General features: G+C 39.4%; 1 protein-coding gene across 2 annotated transcripts; it reads right to left on the reverse strand.

The window, feature by feature from the left end:
* Window positions 1–7,220: 7,220 nt before the first annotated feature.
* Oprk1 (opioid receptor, kappa 1) lies at window positions 7,221–25,009 on the reverse strand. Of its 2 annotated transcripts, none has more exon segments than NM_001318742.1 (4): window positions 7,221–11,091; window positions 14,455–14,807; window positions 24,134–24,436; window positions 24,797–25,009. In NM_001318742.1, coding segments are annotated over 3 exon segments (1,230 nt in total). In that variant the 5' UTR covers window positions 24,391–24,436; window positions 24,797–25,009; the 3' UTR covers window positions 7,221–10,471.
* Window positions 25,010–25,543: the final 534 nt, after the last annotated feature.

A 25,543-nucleotide genomic window follows, 5' to 3' on the forward strand; every position in this document is an offset into this window, starting at 1 on the left:
ATTCATAGGAGGGGATATGAAGACAAAGTTTGGAGCAGAGCCTGAAGGAATGGCCATTCAGAGCCTGCCCCTCCTTGTTATTCAGTCTATTTATATACAGGCACCAAAACTAAATAATATTGATTAAGCCAAGAAATGCATGCTGACATGCAAACCACTGAACTGAGAATGGGGTCCCTGTTGGAGGAGTTAGAGAAAGGATTTAAGGAGCTGAAATTGCTCGCAACCCCGTAAGAACTACATTACCAACCAACCAGAGCTCCCAGGGACTAAACCACTACCCAAAGAGTACACCCGGACAGACCCATGGCTCCAGGTGTATATGTAACAGGAAAAAATACAGACTTTTAATTTGTCACCTGTTATTTCCTGGTGTATGAGTAAGCATAAAAAATCAATGATTTGGAATGGTTTGGCATTTATATTATTCATAGCATGGCACATACTCTCCCTAAAGGCTACTGAATGTTGAAGGTACATAAGGTCTGTATGCTTAGATTGTGGCTGCTTCTATGATTCTACACTCTAACATGTATGATCAAAGGCTGTGGAGGGATATTTGATCATATTGAACCCTAAGGTTTATACTGGATAATCCTGTCTCTAGTTGTGGTGGGACTTAGCCCTAGCACATAACTTTAATCCAAAATCTTTCTGTTTTTTGCAAACAAGATTGAATAAAGTCATCCAAAGTTTAAGGGGTATAGCAAGCAACCAGTTGAGAAAAAATGAACATAATTTAGAAAAAAACATGATAGACAGTGAAAGGAAATTATGAGGATGAATCTAGAGATGTGTACAAAGTAGAAAGGAGGGGCATTCAGATGCAAGGGTTTTTAAGACACTGCAGGAGATCTGGTCTTTTCCTTCTGGTACATTGAAGAGGAAGGTCAGCTGAGTGCTTTCTCTGCCTCTCTGAGTTAGCAGGCTTTCACCCCAGCATCTGGCTCCTGATGCTTCATTTAGAAAAAAAATCAAACTATTGGGACTTTGTTTAAAAGTCAAAAAATACAGCTAGTATTTTACTACGCCAGTCAGTTAGGTTTATGGAAGGCAGCAAAGTCTGTTTCAGATGAGGCTGGGAAACTCAGCTCATGTTGCTGATTTGCACATCATAAAAGCAGAGCAGCACTGAAGGCACAACCAAAACTACTCAAAGCAAAGATAAGGTTGTCCTACCCTCACTCCACCTCCACATACACACTGAGAACCCAACAAGGTATCGTGGTAATCATGGGGACAAGACAGGGAAATTGCTTACGTTTGTTATTATAAATGAATTTTAATATTTCTGTAGCATATTCTGAAGATGGTTTACAAATCAGATGAATTCTGTCCCATTTTATTCTAAATGAAAGCACCTTCCATTTTTACAAATCAGTACTTAGACATAAAACCTCACACAGAGAACAATTACAATAGCTTTCTGATGCTATGCCAAATTGCCTGAGGTGATAGAGACGATAGAAAGACAGTAAAACTTAATTCTAGCTTGTGATTACAGAAGTGCCTCTTTATAGTGACTCGGGGCATTGCTTTATTCCTGTGATAGCTGGTATAAACCAAGAACAAAATGGTGGGACAGAGCTATTCTTGTAGAGTATGAACAATAAAAAAGGAAGAAAATGGTTTCTCAATATCCTCTTCAAGGGCACATCCTCCCAGTGACTTAACTCGGAGACTTAATTCCTTTCACAAACGTCCAATGCTCAAAGCTTCTAACCATCCCCTATTAGTGCTAGCTCCAAGATTTCAGTATTTGGCCTTTGGAGAACATTTAAGATCCAAATCAGAACAGCAATAATTTCAAAATATGATTTAAAGAGCCTAAAGGGATCAATTCAGTGGTTAAGAGTGCATGTTGCTCTTGCAAAAGACCTGAGTTTAGTTCACAGCACCCGTGTCAGGGGTCTCACAGTAGCCTGTAACTTTAACTCCAGGGCATCACATTGCTTCTTATATTCTCTACAGGCAATTGTGCTCACACACAAAGTTTCAGGATATTTAATCACAGTGTGAACTCCAAAACTGTGTTACTTCCTGAAAAAAATAAAATAATAAGAACAGGTCAGAGTTCTGAGTGCTTGTAAGGAGGCTGGCAAAACCTTCTCTGTAAGGACATGGCATTTAGCATCTTTTCCCCTCAGTGTTCCTATAACCCAATCGCTTTTGCACATGCCTTTCAAAATGGCATTTGATTTAGACTGGATAATTTAAAGGACAGTCACCATACATCAGTTCATGGATCTTAATGTCCATCATTGTAGAAGATGTAGGATGAGCTTTAATATCACCAAATGATTGTAGATTATTTGTTTTGGTTGTGCCACTCATAAAAATTCCTAACAGCTGCAAACATGCATTTATTTATAACAAATTGTACTGTGAGTCAATTATAAAATATTGTAGCTGTTAAAACTCTTCAGAAGTATTATTTACTCTCTGCCATATGTGTTACCTTTTGCTTGCTAACTTTAAGAATCTTGCATTCATTTTCAATAATACAAACTTTGTAATTTTAGATATTTCTTGCTATTTAGAATTAATAAGAAAATAAATTTTTAGTGTGGGGTTTCTTCTTGGCAATATACATTTCTAGAGCACAGTTTGCAGAATGGAAGGGGAGATTTCAGTGTCAGAATTCCTGTGACTACATCTGTGGCTAACGAGAATACTGATTTTCTTACTCTATGCTCACCCTATCTCCACCCATATATGAAGTTCATTTTTATATCCAAATTACTTTCAAAGATTGTCACTATAATTTTGTGTTCCTACAAGATTCATCTGTTTTCTTCCTGGTGACCTGCTGTGGAAAGAATGAAATTTTGAAAGATAAAGACTGGCTATATCATCTCTGGTCTTTCTATCATCCCTTTCTCTTCTTTAGTATAGAATTTCTCTTTTGGATGAACATTCATGCTATTTGGATCAGGAAAAAAATAGCTCATCCTATTCCCTGGTAACACACACATGCACACAAGGAACCAGAAGAACACATAATGAAGACTCAATATGCCAGAAGGGCCTTGGACAAATATCCTGCAGATTCTAAAAGACCATAGATGTCAGCCCAGACTTGTATACCAATAAATCTTTCAATCACCATAGATAAAGAATCAAAATATACCATGACAGAGGTAACTTTAAACAGTATCTATCCTCAATTCCAGGTCTAAGAAGACACAAGACAGAAAAATGTATCCCTTGGAGGTTAACTATATCCATGAAAACACATGTATCCAGGAAATAAATAATTTCATACCAGAAAAAAACAAAAGGAAAACTCTCTCTCTCTCTCTCTCTCTCTCTCTCTCTTCCTCTCTCTCTCTTTCTCTCTCTCTCTTTCTCTTTCACACACATACACATACACACACAAACACAAACACAAACACACTACCACCATCAACAACAAAATAATGGGATTTAACAGTTATTGGCCATTACTATTTCTCAATGGACCCCAATTCCCTATTAGAAAGACAAAGGATAACAGAATGAAGCAAAAAAAACCCAATATACACTGTATGCAATAAACATACCTCAGCATAAATGATAGATATTACCTCAGAGTAAAAAGTTAGAAAAGGGTTTTCTAAGCATATGAACACAAGAAGCAAGCTAGTGCATCCACGTTAATATCAAATAAAATAGATTTCCAGTCAAAAGTAAAGAAGAGTTGTGGAAGGACACTTCATACTCATCAAGAAGATGTTTCAATTCTTAATGTCTATACCCCAAATGCAAGGGCACCCACATTTGTAAAGGAAACATTATCAAAGCGAAAATCACACATCAAACCCCATAAATAGTGGAAGACTTTAATACCTGACTCTTACCAATAAACAGAACATCCAGACAAAAACTAAGCAGAGAATTACTGAAGGTAACAGACTTCAAATGTACTTCACAGGTATCTATAGATTATTTCAGCCCCAAACAAAAGAATATAACTTCTTCTTAGTGCACCATGAAACTTTCTTGAAAACTGACTACATATTTGGTCACAGAGTAAGTCTTACCAGATACAAGGAAATTGTAATAACCCCCGGCACCCTGTCAGACCACTACAGATTAAAACTGGATTTCAATAACAACAGAAACAAAAGAAAGTCAACAAACTCATAGAAATAGAACAACTCTCTACTGAATGACTACCAGGTCAAAGAAGAGAGAGAGAGAGAGAGAGAGAGAGAGAGAGAGAGAGAGAGAGAGAGAGAGAGAGAGAGAGAGAAAGAGAGAGAGAAAGAGAGAGAGAAGAAGAAGAAGAAGAAGAAGAAGAAGAAGAAGAAGAAGAAGAAGAAGAAGAAGAAGAAGAAGAAGAAGAAGAAGAAGAAGAAGAAGAAGAGAGGGAGGGAGGGAGGGAGGGAGAGAGGGAGGGAGAGAGAAGGGGGAGGGAGGAAGAAAGGAGAGACTTTCTAGAATTGGAAGAAAATGAATATACAACACATGAAAACTAATGGAACACAGTGAATGTGGTCCTAAGAGAAAACTTCATAGCACTAAATGCCTTCATAAAGAACTTGTAGAGATAGGTTGATTGATAGAATTGAATTCAAGACCCACATGTAAATCTGCACCCATATGAACATCTGTTTTTTGATAAAGTGTCCAGAATTATACAATGGAAAAAAGAAAGCCTCTTTAACAAATGGTGCTGGTCTAACTGGTTTCAGCATGTAGACACCTGCAAATAGAGCTACGCCCATCACTCAGCACAAAATTCAAGTGTTAAGTGCATCAAAGACCTCAACATAAAACCAAATACACTGAAACTGATAAAAGAGAAAGTGGAGAATAGTCTTGAACATATTGTCACAGGATACAACTTATTAAACCAAACACCAATTGCACAGGAACAAAGATTAAAAATTAATTAGTGGGGCCTCATGAAACTTTAAAGCTTCTATAAGGCAAAGGACACTGTCAGTCAGAGAAAACAGCAGCTCACAGAGTGGAAAATGATTTCACTGACTCCACAATTAACAGGAGGCTAATTTTCAAAGTATCTAAAAAGCTCAAGAAACTAGACAACATAGCAAATAATCTAATGAAAAGCTAGAGTAGAGATGTAAACAGAGAATTCTCAACAGAGGAATTCAGATATCCAGGAAACACTTTAAGAAATCTTCAGCACCATTAGCCATCAGGGAAATGTACATCAAAACATCTCTGAGATTCCATCTTCCACTTGTCAGGATGGCTAAGATCAATAACACCTGTGACAGCTTATGCTGGCAAAAATGTGGAGCAAGAGAAACACTCCTCCATTTCTGGTGGGAGTACAAATTTGTACAATTACTTTGAAAATCACTATGGTAGCATCTCAGAAAATTGGGAATTCATCTGCCTCGACTCAGCTATGTGACTCCTGAACATATATTTAAAGGATGTTCCATCTTCCCATAAGAATAATTTGCTCAACTATTTTCATAACAGCTTTATTCATAGTAACCCAAAACTGGAAACAACTTAGATGTCCCTCAACTGAAGAATGTTTTTTTTTTAATGTGGTACATGCACACAATAGAAAATTACTCAACTATGAGAAAAAAAATGACGTCTTGAAATTTGCGGGGAGGTTCCTAGAAAAAAAATCATCCTGAGTGAGGTAACCCAGATCTAGAGAGGCAAACATATTTACTCACTTAAAAGTGGATATTAGTAAAAGATATCCAGTCTACAATCCACAGAACAAGAAAAGTTAGGTAACAAGGAGGGCTCAAGAAGGTTGAAGGAGAAATAAAATTGATATTGTGGGTGGGCTTGAAGTGGGTAGGCACAGGAACTGGGGGGATCATTTGGAAGAAAAATGGAGAGAGAGAGTACTGAGGAAGAGAACTGGAATTAGGGGGCCTTTTAGAGTCAAAGTAGAAGAAATGAAGTGGAAATTCTGTGGAATCTATTAGGGTGAACCTAGCTGAGATTCCTAGTAATGGAGGATATGGGGCCTCAGTTGACTTTCTGTAAGCAGTAAAGATTTACAATGGAGGGATTGGGACACTAACTTATCCAACAAAATCTTTGACATATAATTTGTCCTGCCTTCAAGATACACTATATTAAAGGAGGCGGAGAAACTGTTGGAGTAGCCAATCAACAATTGGTCCAGCTTGAACCCATTGCCCTGGGAGGTAGCCCACCCTCACTTGCTAGATGGAGGGCAAGGAACCAGAGTCTGGATAGCCCAGAGACCTAGGATAGAACCAAATACAACCAGCAAAAAATTAACATAAAAGATATCAGAGAAAAAAGAAGGGAGGGAGGAAAGGAGGGAGGGAAGGAAGGTAAATGATTCCTAATGATACTCTGTTACTATACTTGAGCCCTAACACAATTGCTATCAGAGAAGCTTCATCCAGCAATTGATGGAAACATGCAGAAAACTTGTACTTGATTGAATAGGAATGGTCCCCATAGACTCATGTGTTTGAAGGACTAGCCCAAAGGGAATAGCACTGTTAGGAAGTGTGGCCTTGTTGGAGTGGGTATGGTTGTGCTGGAAGAACTGTGTCACTATGCAGTAGAGTTATAAGGTCTTAGAAGTTCAAACCAGTTCACTTCCTGTGGCCTGTAGATCATACCATATAAGAAACCCAACGTTCTGTCCTCAACATCACATAAAATTTGGGCATATTGGCACAGACTTATAATCTCAGCACTTGGGAGATGGACATAAGAGGATCAGAAGTTTTAGATAATTCTCAGTTGTAAAGTGAGGTCAAGGCCAATCTGAGCTACATAAAACTGTATGAAAATCTAGTGGTGATTCTAAAATTTCTTTTGCTTAAGTGAACAAATATCATGAGGTTAAGATGCAGCGTGATGTGTTACAATGTTGATAGAAAGACAGGAAATTGAATACATTCATAGGTTGAATTTGATTTAAAGTATTTTTTTCAGAATGCTTATTTTAAAATTTTGCATGTTTGTGTATTTTTAAAAGGAAGTTTTTGTTGGAAAGACAGTGTTTACCATTGATTCTAGGATTTGGTAGCATTACATTGAAAAAGGGTAAATTTTCCAATGTTATCTACAGGTATAGGAATCAAAGATTGTAGTTTGTTTTGATCTGTTCCATTAATCATTGGCCACATTGTGACTGGTGGAAACTTAGTGACACACACAGTTTCTAGAAACAGTTAACCTTGGTCTTGAAGCTGTGAGAGGTATCACTGAAGCCACCGAAGGACAAATGACTTACCAGCAGATGCTTGGAATTTTTAGCAGGTACAATTTTGGTTTTATTTCAAGGTACACAATCATATATACAATGTATAATTACTCTCTAACAGTATAATATATAAACAATATTGATATAGTAAAGAACACACTTTTGAGTTTCAGATAGGAAAACTGTCAAGGTCTGAGCTAATTTTTAACCTTATAGGACTTGCATACTGATAGAAACCCATCAAAACAACTCTTTCTTGAAAAATAAAATTTGTACAATGACATGCAAATTTGTCATAGGCTGTCCTTAAAATTCACTTAAAGCCTATATTCTTTGATTGTATTCATTTTATGTCCCAGTATTAGATGCAATATCTATAAATTGTTAGAAACAAGTTTAACAACAACCTAACATATCAATCACAAAATTAAACACTTTTCTCAAATATTCTTCTTATATCTCCAGACAAATTTTGTTTTTCAAAATTTGCTACTAGAATGGGAAGATAGAGGCCAGGTAGGGTTGATCTCAAGGTCTCAGACATAGCAAGCAAATCCTTCTCTCTTTAATGGAAAAGGCTTCTGGGGACCTCAAAGATGAGGAATCATTTGAGGATGTGGAGTTAGACAAATGCACTGTTTGCATTAAGCAAGCACAGTAGTATGACCACTGCCATCTATTATCATGCACATGTGCACATATGTATGAATCTGCTCTCTTTCATGTATACATGTACATGTATATAGTTCAACAGTAGAACACTTATATGTAATTGATACTTCCCTTCCAGTGTCTAAGTCTGTTTATTATTCTTTAAATTAGTATCCTAAAGTGGCTGTCATCTATTCTTCACTTTCAACCTGAGGGTCATGGGGAAGCTCAGAATAGATCTCAATGGCAGTAAAGCTATTCTTGTCCCTTCCATGGGATTCAAACTTATGTATTGGAAAGTGCAGGAAACAGAGATATTAGGAGAGCACATGGAATGATAAAGAACTCACCATTCTAAGTCCATCCTGAGGTGATGTGATAACCACATTGTGTTTTGCTTTGTTTTTCTGGGGAAGAATCTATAAGCATCTTCTGCATCTTACTATACTGTAGAGGCTTTTCAGAAGGATTTGTTCAGGAACTGCTTTGTCCACATATATATCTCTTAACTATATTAGCCAAAGTTTTAAACTATTGGGTTAATATTTCCCAATATTTAAGTCATTCTTATCTATATATCTAGTTTTAAGAATGCAAGGATGGTGACTCTCTCTTATAAGAAAGCTGTACTCTGGGCTGGTAAGATAGCTCAGTGAAGGTACATGCTACTCGACAATGCAGGACAGCTGATGTGCGTACCATCCCCAGAACATATGTGAAAGAAAGAGAAGAGAAGTGACTGTGCAAAGCTGTCCTCTGACCTCTATATGCATGCCATAATGCATGCCCTCACATGAATAATAATAATAATAATAATAATAATAATAATAATAATAATATCAACAGCAAGTTTTAAAAGAACTTTGTGTCCACTCTAGGGCATGTCCCTCTTTTATATGTCTTTTGTCCTCTGTCAGACTTCATGCTTAAATCTACATTAATACCTGTCTCTTAATAAGTTCTAGCTATGTGTCATTACAAAAGAATTCCAGAGCATCAAGGTATTCAGTGAAATGTAAGAAATACTCAAAAGAGCATTTAATCTTCACTATGAAATATCTCTGCAATGTCATTGTCATTGAATTCAGCTGCATAAATGTCTCATATGGAGTTAAACATAATGGCAGTGACTCTGGAGAGTGTGTCATACCTTTATACAGGCCTCCATCTCCAGAAAGTGAGGGAACAACACCCGTGAGACAGCTGGTGGTGAGAACTTACAGATGGAACTGTGCCTACAGTATCCAGGTTTACACATCAGATCATCTATTAGCCCCCAAGGGGTGCTGCCCTAACCATGTGCAAGCTGAAGAAATAGATGTTATTTTTAAATTATGCCTTTCTTCTTTCAAGGAAAATTGTCAAAAACAAAACAAAACAAAAAAACCCTCTTATTATCTCTGAACTATAAGTTTTGAAGGAAAGAATGGAGAATTTATATTCATTTGGAAGATTTAGCAAAAGTATCCTAAATGGGCTTCTCAGATAGTAACTTCCACAGGTACCCTCTTACTCAATACCATGCAAATTGTGCTAAGCCATCTCAAATCCTATTTCCTTTTTCAGCATGCATTTTGAAACAATTCCACTTTCTGTGGAAAGCCAGAGCATAACATTTGAAGGTGTACATGATCAAAGCAACTTCCTCTACCTGAGTAGAGAATCTGGCAATATGTGTGTGTTTACAAACAGATGCTACCACAAAGTAGATTTGATCAATGCTAACACTTTAGAATGAATTCAAAGTTTGGGGAATTGTTAACACCAAGTTATGATCAGTGTTAGAGTAAATGATGTTTGAGTAATCTAGTAGAAATCACACCAAGACCAAATCAAGAAAGTAGCTTATAGTGAAGCAAAATATCCCAGCATGAACTTTCCATGCCTCCAGGGGTGTGTCTACGGCATCCTTGAGAAATGTACAGGCTGGACAGGAAAACCTGGTCCTTATTTATATACAGACCACTATTTACAGATGAAATTACACACACTTTGCTGGTATTTAAGCTTCAACCTTTTAATATCAGTTCATGTTTTCTCAGAAGATTATCTTCCTGAATAGCATGCTAAAAACCAGAGACCTTAAGAAGCAACTGTAGTTTTTCGAGGCATTAGACACTGTGAGACGAGAACACCCACAACTTTAAATAGGTTCACAAATGTCAATATGGTGCTCTCCCCCAGTGTCAGGGTCTGAGTCCAGGTTCTTCCTAAGTTTCACTCTCATCACACATAAGACATGATCACCAGCAGAAAGTGAGTTGGATATGACCCTTGGTATGGCCTCATTGTATACGAAGTTGGTTTTGCCTGTGTTAACGCGAAGGTTGGGTGCCCAGTAAGTTTTGGATCAAATGCACTTTTTCTTTCATTTTCTTCTCTAGAGCTTTGGAACTATGTTACACAGAAAGGCCACGCAGATGGAGGTGCAGTAAATCAAGGGGCCAGAAGAAAGAGTGCTGTCTGTTTATCGAAGGGTTGAGATTAGATTGCCTTCTCCTCTGTCCTAGGAAAGAGGTGTATTGTTGCCAGGACATGTGCTCTGTTCTTCACACTTGCTGCCCCTACTCAGCTAGATCACTAATGTGCCCTGCACCTTTAGATTGCATAACATGGCTAAGTTATTGAATACCTCATCTTTCCTCTTCAGACTGCAGTGGTAATCTGGGTTAAACCAAGATCATTGAACTCTTCTCTACCCGGAGAACAATAGGAAGACATTTCCATGACTAGTCATACTGGCTTATTCATCCCACCCACATCCCTCATGGAAGCAGGATCCTGAACTGTGTTTCTAACTCTGTTTGTGCTCTGGCGCTCCATTCGCATCTTAATGGGGAAGCAGAAGTCCCTAAAACACCGCTTGAAGTTTTCATCAAGAAAGGCATAGAGAACAGGATTCAAGCTGCTGTTGGTATAACCCAAGGCAATGCAGAAGTAATAGCTAGAGAGGACAGCTGTGCTGTGGGAGGTGCTGCCTAGAGCCTCGACCAGGATAAAGATGTGGATGGGGGTCCAACAGATGATGAAGACTGCAACCACTACCAGCACCAGCTTGGTGATCCGGCGGAGATTTCGGTCCTTCTCTCGAGAGCCCGAGAGGAGCCGGACACTCTTCAAGCGCAGGATCATCAGGGTGTAGCAGACAATGATGATTAAGACAGGGATAACAAAGGCAAAGACGAAGACACAGATCTTCATGAAGAGGTCCCACCAGGAATATTCATCATCAGGAAACTGCAAGGAGCATTCAATGACATCCACATCTGCCAGAGGTGACCAGAGACAACAAAATGACAGAGAATTCTGTTACTGTCTGTCCTGTGACTGCAGTGTTATACATTAACCACTCCCTTTGTTTTCACAGGTCCAGATATAGTGAGATAGTACTGGAAGGAGAACAGCAAATCAGAAATTGATGGTCCACTATATTGAGTAGTCAATAAAAAAAAAGTTTCTTCAGAGCTGTTGTCAAACACAGAGTGTTACGAAGAATAAACAAGCAAAGCTGGCTAACAATATATTCATCCAGCTGTGAAGGTTGTCTTGACATTTGTGGCTTTCAGAGGAGCTAAACTGTTTACTTTTATTGTGGTACATATTTGTATTTTTGTGTCTTAACAATGTTCCCACACCCACAGCTCTGACAAGAGTTAACATTTTTAAAAAAGTCACCATCTATTTCTGATAAATGACTGAACATTTTTAATCTCTCTACTGGATTTAACAAATACCAACTTGTCTTAAAACATCAACTGTTTATGTGGGTCCATAAGAATTGATAATGAAATATGACTAAATATGACTCAGGTGTTGTGATTTAATAGTATCACTCAGCATCATTGAAATGTGAACAAAAGCTTGAAAGGTAAATGAAAACAAACCAAGAGAAACCAATAAGCATCTACTTTAATCTTTGTGTTACTTCTTATGTGAAAAGATTTAAAGTACAGTTTAAAAACCATCACCATTGTCAGAAAACAAAATATTAAACAACCTGGGTGGGTGGTATGACATGAAACTGAGTATATATGTATGCATATATATGGAGAGAGAGAGACTTTTTAATTGCTATTGCTTGTATATGTATTATATTCTTAAATATAGAAATATAACCGGCTCAGTCTGTATACTTTTACTTGTATATTTTCAGGGATGATCATTTGATATTGTATAACTGAGGATTATTCCCCAGGGAAGGCTATTTCTCCCATCCTTAAGATAGCTTACCTGACTATAGTTTTTGTCTAGAGTTGTCTACTATAGAGTACTGGCAATAGGCAGATAGGCAGAGTATGAGTTACTAAAATAAATAATGTAGAAACATAATACTGAACATATAATACCCATAAAGTAAAAATATACTGCTGTATACAAGAGTCCTCAGTACTGTATGGGCATCAGTAGACACTGATAAACATATTAAAAGCCATAACCTCTCAGGCTCAAGCTGGTGACGAATGTTACTAGCATGCTAAAGAACAAAACCAGCCAGCCCTGAACAGATAGAAAGATGACCCCTAAAATCCCTAGCTCTACAACAATCTTAGCAGAAAGCATGGTGCAACAGTACAAAATGAATGCAGTCCACAAAAATCATCTTGCATAATATAAACAAAATCCTTGAACAACAAAAGGAAAGAACAGGTATCCTATGAGATCATTTTAATCTTCTTTTTTGCTGCACAAATTAATCCTTACTGACATTGGTGCATATTTTCTTTGGCATCAATGTATTTGTCTCCAGCAATATACACCTGAGAAACCCATCTCTCTTCATTTCTTCCTTCAAAAGCCTACTGAAACCCATTCTTCTAGGGTATCACTCTCTGAAAAATGTGAGCAGTAATAAAGTGTTGAAACCTGCAAGTAGAGCATAAGATATAAAACCAGGTCTTCCTTTGCCCTGGAAAGTCATCTATCACCTTTTCTTGCTCAGAACGGTCTCCCCCTAGAGCATGAAGAGCATTGCTCCTGAGTGAGACTTGTGATGCACCGACACCTGACCTTCTGAAGAGTTTCTTGCAATTTATTTTCCCTTCAATCTAGGCAACAAAACGTATCCCATTGTGTGGTTACTAATCTTTGTGACTGCTTGTTTAATACACTTGACAAGTGTCTTAGTCTATCACCTGCTGTAGCTGTGCTAGACACTCACAACACAGTTTAGATGAAAAGCTATAGCGAATACAACACTAAGAATGCTCCCTAACATAAGCTATCAACTTCAGCTGATAATGTGTTACTTCAAGCTGAACTCTGACAAATGTGTCACTTTAATGGACATATTGATTATGTGCATGTGTGGTAGTAAGAGACAAATTGAAATTCTACTCTTTCCATTTCAATTTTGCTGTAACCCTAAAATTTCACTAAAAGAAACCACATAGAATGAACAAAAATAACCTTTGCATGTATCAAGTAAGATAAGCGATGATTTTAGCATCTGCCCTTTACTATGTCCTGAAAAATCCTTGCTATATGTATTCAGTTATCTGTAATCACAGGTACTACAAAGCTCTTTTATAAAAGAATACATCTGGACCATCTGCAAAAGCATTAGATGCCATTTATATATTTCACAATCCATTTGTCTGCTTCCCTCTAGGGAATCTCTATTAAGATCAAACATATTTTACATAGCTTCATTTTTTTGCTAATAAAGCAAAACTATTGAGACAGCTGTTCTCACCTTGGTTGTAGGTCAGACTAACCTAGTTCACACTATAGCTTTATTAAACCAAATTCTTCAAGTATACAGCCCAGGCAACGGTATATTCTAAAGTACTCAACCAATTTCATCCCTCATCCCAATGTAATATAAACACAGAAGTGTAGCTACCCTGTTTGCATAAGACAAGAACTGTGAACCTGAATATGAGCTTACCTAAACCAATGAAGAAAGGATATATGAGGGGTAACCTTAAAGCAAGAAGGGGAAAAAGAACCCACATGTGTCTCTAACAATTTAGAGAGGAAAAAGAAGGTAAGCCATAGGATTGCTACGTTGTATTTTCAAAAACTTCTTGCCTTTGTTTCCTTAATTCATCTCCATCTTGCAGAGTTCATTTCTCACAGACATAAGAATAATGAGCATGATGTGATCCAGTAACAGTTAAAGGCTTTATGTACGCACAATGTCTTCTTATAACCCACGGTAATACTGTCAAGATTGTTCACACTCAATTTCTAGTTGCTTTGACACATCATTAGTTAAGATATAAATGTTTAGGCTACTAGTTTCCAAAGTGAGTTTGTAGGATGTTAACTGCAACTTTACTGTATCAAAAACTTCTGTAAAAATATGGGAAGAAGAGAAATAAAAAGGAAGCCAGGGTATACAGTCTTCTCTCTCTGAATTTAGAGTCCTTCCAAGTTCACTGAGAACTTCAAGAATCAGAGCCTTCTGGGTGTCTATGCTCTGGCAGGGTTATCACCATACTCCATGTTTAGAGGTGGAAAAATTTACAATTGTTTCATTTTTAATATTTCATGGATTTAGGAATTACATTTTTGTTGCTTTGTTTACCTGTTTCCTAATAGATATGTGTTCCACTCATTTCCATGGTAAAAGTTCAGCTCATAAAAACTTTTACTTTTATAAATAGTATGGAAAAAATGGCTCTTACCTTCCCTGACTTTGGTGCCTCCAAGGACTATCGCTGATATACCAACAGATGATGCCAGTAGCCAAATGCAGATGTTGATGATCTTTGCTTTCAAAGGTGTTCGGAAATCCAAAGCTTTCACAGGGTGGCACACGGCAATGTAGCGGTCCACACTCATCATGGTCAAGGTGAATATGCTGGTAAACATGTTGTAGTAGTCAATGGAAATGACAATCTTGCACAGAACATCTCCAAAAGGCCAAGAATTCATCAAGTAGACAGCACTCTGGAAGGGCATAGTGGTAGTAACCAAAGCATCTGCCAAAGCCAGGTTAAATATGTAGATGTTGGTTGCGGTCTTCATCTTTGTGTATCTGAAAGATAAGAAACAATAACATTTCCTTCATCTTTGCAACCAAAACCTAGATAATAATTAAGCTTAATTATTAATTTTGCTTTGCCTGTACTTATTTCTTAAGCAGCCATTGTGTGTGCAGCATGTAAAAGAACTTCTTATATGCCAGAGTATTGGGAAAGATAAGGAAAGTCCTCATTAAGGTTCTGTCTCAGTGCCTTGTTCAAATAAGTTAAATAAAAATGAGCAGGAAGACAGCATAGATCGATAACTAGATGCGTATGCAGACAAGTTGAAATTCTGTGGAGTCCTTCATGTCAGAGGTGATTCATTTTCATCCTCCACAGAGGTCTTGACTGAGTCTTTTTGAAGTATTTCTCTTTTGTTTGTATAAAACAAATATCCTCATGGTTATTTTAAGAAATCAATCATTATAATTATTTAACCTTTTGAAAGTACAAAATGATGTTCAATTTTAAAATATATCCATTTGTAGTTTCCAAAGCACAATTAGACACACTGATTTCTGCATGTCAATAGCTACTAACTTGTCTTTATAAGTACATTATATAAATAAAACAGAGCAAGATGAGTTATATTTGATACAGCAGTACCATGGTACACAAAAATAACACTTTTTTCCTATCCCATGTCTGGGAAGTTTTTTTTTTCAAGTGCCCAATTGTATCACTTTTCAGACAAGGGGACAGTAATAATGTTCAAGATGGGTTAGCAAGATTGTCTGGAAACTGAAATCATTCTCTACGCTACAACAGGAAATTTAGAGTGACAATATTTTCACTCAAATCTGAATCGACAGCATTGTTCTTTGAAATAAATGCCTCCTCCAGAATCCATTGACCAGTAAATACCCATAGTGTCTCACCTCTCTGAAGCCAAGAGGAAAAAGCTGTCTGTTAATTCCTTTTCTCTGTACCTCAGTATTATAAACTTTATTACAATGAATTCATTCATGTTCCACTAGATATATATTTTTTCTCTTAAAAGGTTAACTGTCAGTGACATCAGAGTGATGCAATGTGTGGTCTAATATGAAGTTATAGTCCTGAGTCTAAACTTCCTGAATCAGTTCCTGATACATAAGGATAACAAGCTATGAGCTTAGAAGAGAGGTCAGTCTAAGCTTCAGCTTGATACATCTGTCAGGCAGAGGTGCAATGCACCCTCAACATCCACTGGCTTTGTCCTCCCTGTCTACCATTCTTATTCTGTGAGAAATGAGATATGTTATTGACTAGGTGGGAGGACACTGCAAGGATTAGTACTAAAGCTACCATGTTCTGATTTGCACCTTTATGATTCATTTCTAAAAGAGTGGGGAGTGGAGAAACACTTTTTGCCCTTGGATATATTATGCAAATATTGTTAAGTGGCCTATAATGTTTCAGAAATTGATTAAAACTATATAATCAAAGATTCATACTATCTTTCTAAAGGTACAGATAACGAACCAAGCACAATCATGTGATATTCCTAATGAGAAAATATAGAATGCAATATATATGAATACTGCCTGTTTGAAAATACTATTTCATGTTTAAAAAGTTCAGGTTATAGACATACTTTCAACTCCTTCAACTTTCTCTAACAAAATCTCTAATAGATTCCAGCAAGGGATAGCTTTGGCATCTACTCTTGTGTTTTGAGTCTCTAAGATGCCTGTGTCTTCATGACCTTATATTAGTTTTCTTTGCTTTATATATTAGAGATACCTGGGCCCTTGTCTTTCATTTTTTTCTATCCATCCAATGGATAAACTTCTATAGGGTGTACTAATCAGTTTTGCCTCATAATAGAAATTATCTGAGTTAGTCAATTTGTATGTATGAAGAATTATTTCTTTTCCTTTTCTTGGAGGTTCCAGACCATGCCTTGCAGGCTCTGTTGCTTCAGGCCTATGGTAAGGCAGAACCTCAAGATAGGAGAACACAGCAGAGCAAAGCCATTCACTTTTCCACCAGTAATGAAGAACAAGAAGAGAGGCATGAAGTCCCAAGGCCACATTTAAGGGCACACTTGAAAGTAACCAAAGACCTCTGATTACCTTGTATCTATTAAAGGTCTGAGGCCACATATCTAATGCATAGGCCTTTAAGCAATCTGCAAGGCTCAGAGGAGACCAACAACTTATTACCATAAGCTTCAGTTTCTTGTATACAAAATGTAATGTGCATGTTTATTGCATAGTATTCCAAAGATAACTTAGGGATATGGAGTAAAATGTATTTCCCCACTCTCCTGATAATCATGCCTAATTTATTTCATGTTCCTCAAATCTTTCTTCCCTTCATATGTAGGGAGAATTTAACAGTTAGCTCAGCAATCAAAGTGGACTGTAGCTTCCAGATAATATCTATGGCTATTTTTATCCAATCTAGCTTGAAAATTAAGACGGCAGTAAAATTAAACTTGAGCCATGGCATAGACAAACATAAATTCAATAATACTAAAACTATAGAATAAGTTATAGATCTAAAGTTATCATAAATGTTGAGGGATACCTGGATTTTAGCTTTTCAAAAATATTTACAACCAATAGGTGAACGGAACTGCCTAAGAAATGAATTTATAAAGAATCCAAATCTTGTTATCTGATTTCATAATAAAAGAAGTGAGGGGTTGGGGATTTAGCTCAGTGGTAGAGCACTTGCCTAGCAAGCGCAAGGTCCTGGGTTCGGTCCCCAGCTCCGAAAAAAAGAAAAAAAAAAAAAAAAGAAGTGAGCCCTGACAATAATCACAGTGATCACTCATTTCAAAAAGCTTTCTGTCCATTAAGTAGCTATTACCTCACTTAGGTCTCTCAATAACTCCATGTGGTAGATCTTACTTCTTTTCTATAGATGAAGCAGCTAACAATCATGGAGTTCTCTTCAAAAATCTTAAAGAAATATAATTACAAGTGACACTGCAGAAATTTTAATGCAGGAGATAGATGGCAAGCCATGTATTCCTCATCCATCATTTCAACTTCTTATGACTTTTAAAATCTAGAATTTTGACTTCAATTACTTAAGTCTCACTCATGTCTGTCAAGTTGTCTCTGAAATTTATGTCTATTCGCTCCTTTAGCTGGAGAAATTTGGGCTTGGATAAAGCTATTGATCTGTGCAGTGTACTCAGAGACAGACCTTCCTTTGAGAAACAGAGCAGGGCTCCATCATCCAGACAGTTACTTAGAATCCTGCCACATTTAGAGAAGATCTCACAATCAGAACAGAAGGAAAGAATAAACCAGAAGTTCAATAGACATTGTCAACAGTCTACCAGGAAGAACACTGTACTGGACTCCATAACACATAAGTGGAAACTTCTACTGCCAGAGACTCTACCAGAGCCCACAGAAGTTACTTCTAGTTAACTAGAACTAATCGTTAGCCAGTCTTTTCAGTCATTGTATATCCACTGAGAAAACAACTAAGCTTTTTTTCCTTCTTAGAGTATGTTTTGCTACTTCATCCATAATGCTTTCCAAAAATTTGCAAGCATTTTAAGTAAAATGGCACCATCTAGATGAGAAGCTTGACTTGTCTGTAAAAGCTGAAGGTGGGCTGGCTGCAAGTGGTTGCCCTTTTGTCATATACATCTCAGGAGCGTATGGTAACAAAGAGTAAAGCAAAAACGAATCTCCACAGAGATATAAACCTGAGTCACAGTACTGTAGATTAGACAGAAGGGGAAGAGAAACCAGGAAGAAGGGTCAGTTACAGAGTGGAGAATGGGACCCTCACTGGACTCTACTCCAGAGAGTTAGAAATGTTCCCTATGAACTCCTTAATTCAAGCCCATTGTGGGCATCACCACTGCATGTAAATGGAATTCATTGGTATTTGTGTGACACAAAAGGATCTGAGTTGTCTTTCTTGATATCAAGAGCAAGTGTCATGGAGCAGGGTTTCTGTGAGAATGTGGTACCCACAGTGCTAGAAATGTGCCAGAGGAAATGCTGGCTTTGTGGCCTGGTAGGGTCCTGGGACTTTTGATCACTTCTCTGTGCCTGTCGTGTACAGACAACACAGAGATGGATGAGACAACACTGCATTGCTTGCATCCTTTGCCAATCAGAGATATCGCCCTGTTTCTTCTTGTTATTTTAATGTCACTGACCTTCATGACAAAAGCACAATAAATCTGAAGACCTGGTACCTTGATACCACACACTGACATGTGCTGATATCTGTTATCTCCCACTCTGTTAGCCTTTACCTGCGGTTTTGCTTCATGTTGAGCTCCAAAGCTATTTTCTCTTACCATTCGTGCTTGTCTCTTCCCTTTTAATCCCTTCATTTTCAAGATGCTTACCCTGAGTTCTCAAAAGCCCACCCCTAAATCTGCGGCACACTAAAATCTGATGACTAGAAACAGAGTCTAAATTATATTGTAAACTTAGGGAACCGAGAGATGGAAAAAAGCTTGAAACCAGAGAAATCTGTACCAATGACATAAACAGGAAAAGCTCATGGGAGCTTGAGCCTGCCAGATGACAGGGATACAGAGATAGCTTTGATATCCAGTATCTCTTATAGGAGGCAGTGCAGAGATGGGCTTTATGGGGTTTGATAAAAGATAGGATGGATGGTTTTGTGCCAGAGATGACCTAGGATCCAACAAGAACAAAACTATTATAAGCATTTACTGGTGGCCTACAAAGCAACAGATACTGTGTTGGGAGTTTCATATGACCTGACAAAGCTGTGATGATGATGAGGTCTCTCTCTCTCTCTCTCTCTCTCTCTCTCTCTCTCTCTCACACACACACACACACACACACACACACACACACACACACTAAGTTACACAGCAGGGGCCTGGCTTATAAGTGCTCAGGTGATGCTGACCTCCACTTTCACCATCAAGGCAGCTGCTGCTCTTCTTGTTAGTGCAATAACCTGCCATGGCCCTGTTCTAACAAATCATAGCACAATGCTGTAAGATACTACTCCTCCTCATTTTTCTGAAAAGGAAAATACGAAATAATCTTAGAAATATTCTCTTTGTTTCTTGAGAGCTCTTGGAATCCATGATGGTTTGGTAAAAGAATTCAGTCCTGTCTTCTTCCAAAGACGCTCAAGGAGCCAGGTATTCTGTCAGAAAAATACTAAGACTCTGAATCCTGTCACATTTTGCAAACAACAGTTGGAAAACATTCTGACCAATGTGGCAAATCTACATTGAGTGTAGAAAACACTAAACACTAGGAAAGATGGCATAATCAAGAAAGCAACAGTGCTGTAAAGCACTGAATTGCTGCCCCTGCAGAGCTGAAGCACTGCCACATATTTATTGCATTTGAGGTTTTCCATAGTTCCTAGAATTGTCCCTTGGTATCTACAGAGGGTAGCTCCTCAGATATCCTAATCCGTGAATGCTTGCTTGGACGTTTATGTGAGTTGGTATATTGTTCACACATAGCCTGGGCATCTCTTGTGTATTTCCAACTTATAATGCCCAGCGTAATACAAATACAATGCAAATAGTGCTTAGACTCATGTTTAGGAATATCTGGGGGGGGCTGTTTGTAAATGATGACTATGGTTAGGAATACTGTAATGTGAATCTGAAAGTTGCAGAGGGCAGATCTCAAGTGTGCTTCCCACATAACTGGCACTCACAGTGAAGTAATTCTGTGTGGTAATGGAGAGTGTGTTTTCGCTTGATTAAGTTAAATATTTCACAATGCATGCATGTATTAAATAGTGCTAGTTTTCTGTCACAGCAACACAATTTTGAAGGTAGTCAACTTGTACTGAGGGAAAGTTTGTATTAGTTTCCACTTTGGGAAGTTTCAGTCTACAGTTAGTCCATTTGTTGACAGAACACTGTGATGGCCCAATGTACCATGGTAGAGAAGATCTCTTTATCTCAGTCTGCAATGGGCAAAGGAGATAGAGAGAGACAGAGAGAGAGAGAAAGAGAGAGAGAGAGAGAGAGAGAGAGAGACAGAGAGAGAGACAGAGAGAGAGAGAGAGACAGACACAGAGAGACAGAGACAGACAGAGACTGAGAGAGACAAAGAAAGACAGAGACAGACAGAGACAGAGAAAAAGAGAGACAGAAAGAACTAGCTCATGGCTGCACACCCCCTTAAATATCTTTGACAGCATACACCCAGTGGTCTCATTTCCTTGCATTAAACTAAACATTTCACCACTTCTGAGCAGCACTGAAGAAGAGTGGCAAAGACTTCAAAACGTGTGTTTTCAGGAGACATTTTATAATGAACTCATAGCACAAATGATCTACACACAACTTCAGCATAAGTCATTTTCATTTGTCAATTAGGCTTCAGTAGGACCTGATAGGGTGAAACAACTTCAGTGGTAACTATGGAGTGTGGATGACAGTCCTGAGGCAGCCCAGGTTTGCCAGTTGCCTGATTGCGCCTGGGGGAGGAGACTTAGGGAGGAATACTACATGTGAAGGGAAAGGATGTGGAGGATCTATGCCTTTTATTCAACTTTTCCCATGAACTCAACTCTTATTTTAGAAAATCCTCTTTTAAAGATATTAAATAAAAAATTATCAGGAATGAAGATTTCCCTAAAATGACTTCTCAGTTGAATGATTTGAAAATGTAATGAGTTTGTTTCATTAAATTCTCCAGTTCATATAAATGAAATTAATTTGCTAAACATTCTTCTGGATTACTTGATATTGAAACCAAGGTTGCTTGCTAAAAAGCAGTAGTTTTGTCATTTCTGAAAAGCAAAGAAAGTGTGGTCCTTGCTTCTGAGCCGTCTTTCACACAGTTTTCGGTGCAACCTGATTCCCACTGGAGCCAGGATGTTTCCAGTGCTCTGGCCTATGCAGAGAGCCAGCACCATAAGAGATGGAACAGTAGCCCAAACTGCCTTTCAGTTGTCACATGGATAGCCAAGTTCAGCAATAACCCAAGACAAACATCACACACGGGCAGGCTATACCTGAAGGACTGTGGCCAAGGAAGATGAGGAATGCCCAAGAAACAACCTCACTGGAGTAATTCATACCTTAGAATACTCCCTCCCTTCCTCTTGATATGACTATATGGCAATGAGCCCTGACAACAAATCCCAATGTATTCATCAGGGCATCACCATCTGAGCACCAAAAGGCATACATATTTAAACTTATTTCTCTGAGTTCATACAGAAATCTGAAGAGTGGTCATGTAAATTCTGACTCAATTGGCCAGTTTGGATAATGAGTGCTAAGCAAATGAGCAAACAGTAACCCGTATGTGTTTTGCAGCATTAACCCCATTCCTAAAATCCTTTCTCCAGTGAGATGTGGTAGTACAGGTTTATAATCCTACTCCACAGTAGGGTGAAATAAGAGGATTCCGAATTTGAGATCAGCTTGGGGAATTTAGTGAGACTGTCTCAAAAACAATGACCACCATCATCTCCTTTTCTAATCAAAGTTTTCCTTCTCTAAACCATAAGCTGGCACAGCCTCTAAAGAGAATGTGAGGAACAAGTAACCGTTATCTTCAAAATTCTAAGCCTGTATTAATTGCCCTACTGAAACCCAATCCATCTTAGAATGACGGCGATCTTACAGCCACAGAATTTTAGATTTGTAGCTGAGCACAGAGCCTCCAGGGACTACCATGATTGCCTGCATCCAGAAGTCAAGCTGGGTTGAAGGAGGGACCCCATGCACAGTTCTCGGGAAGATATTGCCACTCGGGGATATAGGGTAATAGCAATGAGGAGGAATTCTTCCCTCCCAATAAGAAGCAAACTCCTGAAGGTCTGAGATCGACACCAGAAAAGTACGTAAAGGCAAAGGCAAGGGAGCACCGGAACACTTGAGTAGGTTTTGTCTGAGATTTGCTCAAGTATAAAGAGCGCACTTTTGTTTTTCTTTTCTACGACGCTGGAGCCCTATGTGTGTTCAGTAAGTGTTCAAACACTGAGGCATTTCCTCCAGCTCTGTGCTTTTAGTTTTTATTTTGAAATGTAATTTGCTTTCACTAAGTTGTCCAAACAGGCCTTGAGCTCACATTTCTCCTCCTTCCATCTCCCAACTAGCTGGGATTACGAGCCTGCTATGCCACCACCCAGCCGGCTGATACCCTATACACCTCCCTCCGTTCCCCAACCTTTATTTCCCATCGCTTTTAGTTTATGACTGAAATGGCCGTGCCGACTCCATACTTCACGGGGATCATACATTCCACTGAAAGAAAATAATCATAGCCAATCCACACAAGCAGCTGCCACGAAACCAACTCTCTTTAAAGATATTCTCAAACATGTACAAAATACCTGGGGAGAGGAAGACGGGTTCTTAATTTCTGAGACTGCTTTTGCTATTCTTGAGTAAAGGGAAATGTTAATGTTTGTTCCAAGACAGAATGCAGAAAGGTGAGAGCACATTGGTTCATTCAAAGCCCAGCATAAAGTTTCAGGAGCGATCAGTGGTGAACGATAGGACGTGGCCACGCTGCACCCCAGCCTTCTTTATGCTCTTCTGCAATGGTTTGCAATATATAAAAGGACGCCAAATTGATGAGACTTTTATGACATGAGACTCTTAAAGACAAGGACAGAACGTCTAGTGCAGGGATTATGGGGACTATGAGGAGGGGATGAAAGATCTGACACGGAAGGAGCAATGCTATTGCAGAATCTTCAATTGGGCCACTATCTAATTCTGAGACAGCCACACACTCTAGCTTGAGTGATTGCCTAGCATATTCATTGGGTTTAATCCTGAGTACTTTAAAATCCTGCTAGTGGATATTCACAACACTAAATAGCCCACTGGTCTTCATTTCATAAGCTACAGCACACACACACACACACACACACACACACATACACACACACACACAATCTGAATTATTTCCCATGCATTCTGTGGGCCCAGAATTTATTTAAGGAAATATTTAGACAGGGCAGTAAAGTGCTTCAATCCAGAGCAGGTAAGCAAGGAAAGGTTCATATAGAAATTCTAATTTCTTTACCAGGAGATGACCTTGTGATGAGAACCCTGGCATTTTCTTGAGGTGTTTTCTTAGCAGAGGTTTGGAGCCTCCCTTTTGACATGGTCAGACAGCTCTTAAATCCTAAAAGTACCTTGGATTAGCCCTGTGTGAAACCCACAATTCCTGGCAAAACACTCCCAGGAAATTCTTTTAAGATGTCACCTTGGAGAATCTCTCCGAAACCCTGCACAGAAGAGACCCAGCACTTGGCTGGCTGCCGCACTCCTACACACACACACACACACACACACACACACACACACACACACACACACCCCACAAACTGCTTACCCTCAACCCACCACCCCATCACCACCACCACCACCACCATCTCCACCTGCCCCAGAACTCACCGGATGATGACAAACATGACCAGGGAATTGCCCACTAAGCCCACCACAAACACCACAGAGTAGACAGCGGTGATGATAACAGGGATGGCTGGAGAGATGTGCGCGGGCTCCAGCTGCTGGTCCTCGGAGCCCACACTGCCATTGCTGTCCGATTCGGCCCAGTTGGGGAACCAAGAGCTGCTGTTGGGGAGTAGGCAAGCACTGGGAGCACAGGTAGGGCCTGGCTCTCCGCGGAAAATCTGGATGGGGGACTCCATGGTGAGTGCTGCAGCTGGAAACCGAGGAGCGATGGCACTTGCCGGGCTGCAGGAGCAGAGGACAGATTGGACCCAGAGAGACAAACTTTGCCTGTGCAGGCAGGGCTGGAGGCGCAGGAGCCCGCAACCCCTGGACTCAGTCTGGCAGCGCATCCCGAGGAAGAAGCTGGGAGGACTTTTGTTGAAATCCCCTTTCCCACCCTCTACCCCTACACCCACCGCTGCTATTAAACTGAGTATTTGCTCCTTTTTGGAGCCCTGAGGTTGCTTCACCCTTAGGCATCGTGCTGTCCACTCCTGTAGCTGCTCCTACCCTGTCTGTGTGAGCAACCACAAGAAGCACCCGCCACCCTGTTTCACTAAGCACAACAATTGCCCCACTGTACCTCGAAAGCCCCAAGCTCACCTCCGGATCGCGAATTGCCGACCTCCCTTCCCAAATCAGCGTCAGTTTTCCAGGTCACCACTTCGGCTCCGGGGTAGCTGTTCAGCCTCGATGGGTCCACGTCCCTGATGTTTAACTTGTGCCTTCCAAGACTGGAAGAAGCTCTGCCGGTTGGGATTCAGTCAAGGCGCACAGCGGACAGGCAGGCTGAGAGCAGCGGGGGGCTGGTTGCCCCCACACTGCTCACCATCCCCTCCAGTCCCCGCCCATTCCCTCCTATCCCTGCCCCGCCCCTCAGAACTGACCCAGACGGGTCTGCTACTCCGCCAAGGCTCACTAACTCCAACTGCCCAAGCTGCTTTCTGCTTCTCTCCCTGCAGCTTCTTGGCAGGCGGTCCGATGCTTAGCTATGGTCCAGTAGCAGAAAAGAGCGCCTTGTGCAGTGACAAGAGAGCATGGAATCATTCAGTGTGTTTGGAATTTAGTATCTTCAGGATTTGCAGGACCAGTCTCTTGAAGCAGGGAAGCAAGCCGTGGTAGTATTGTATTTTATTTATTAAGTATACAAATAAAATGGCAAAATAATCTTGTCAGAATCAAACAGGTCATATAGAGTTAGTGGTTTAAGATCTATTAATAGAAAGTTTCTGTGCATCTTGTCACTCTGCTCTGACTAGAATGGCAGGCTGCAAGAAAACTGTACTTACAGTACAGTTTGTACTGCTATTACTACACAGACTCTCCTTTCCTGGGCTCCACTGCTGCAGC

This window comes from Rattus norvegicus, chromosome 5 (assembly GCF_021556685.1).
Source record: "Rattus norvegicus strain SHRSP/BbbUtx chromosome 5, alternate assembly SHRSP_T2T, whole genome shotgun sequence".
NCBI lineage: Eukaryota > Metazoa > Chordata > Mammalia > Rodentia > Muridae > Rattus > Rattus norvegicus.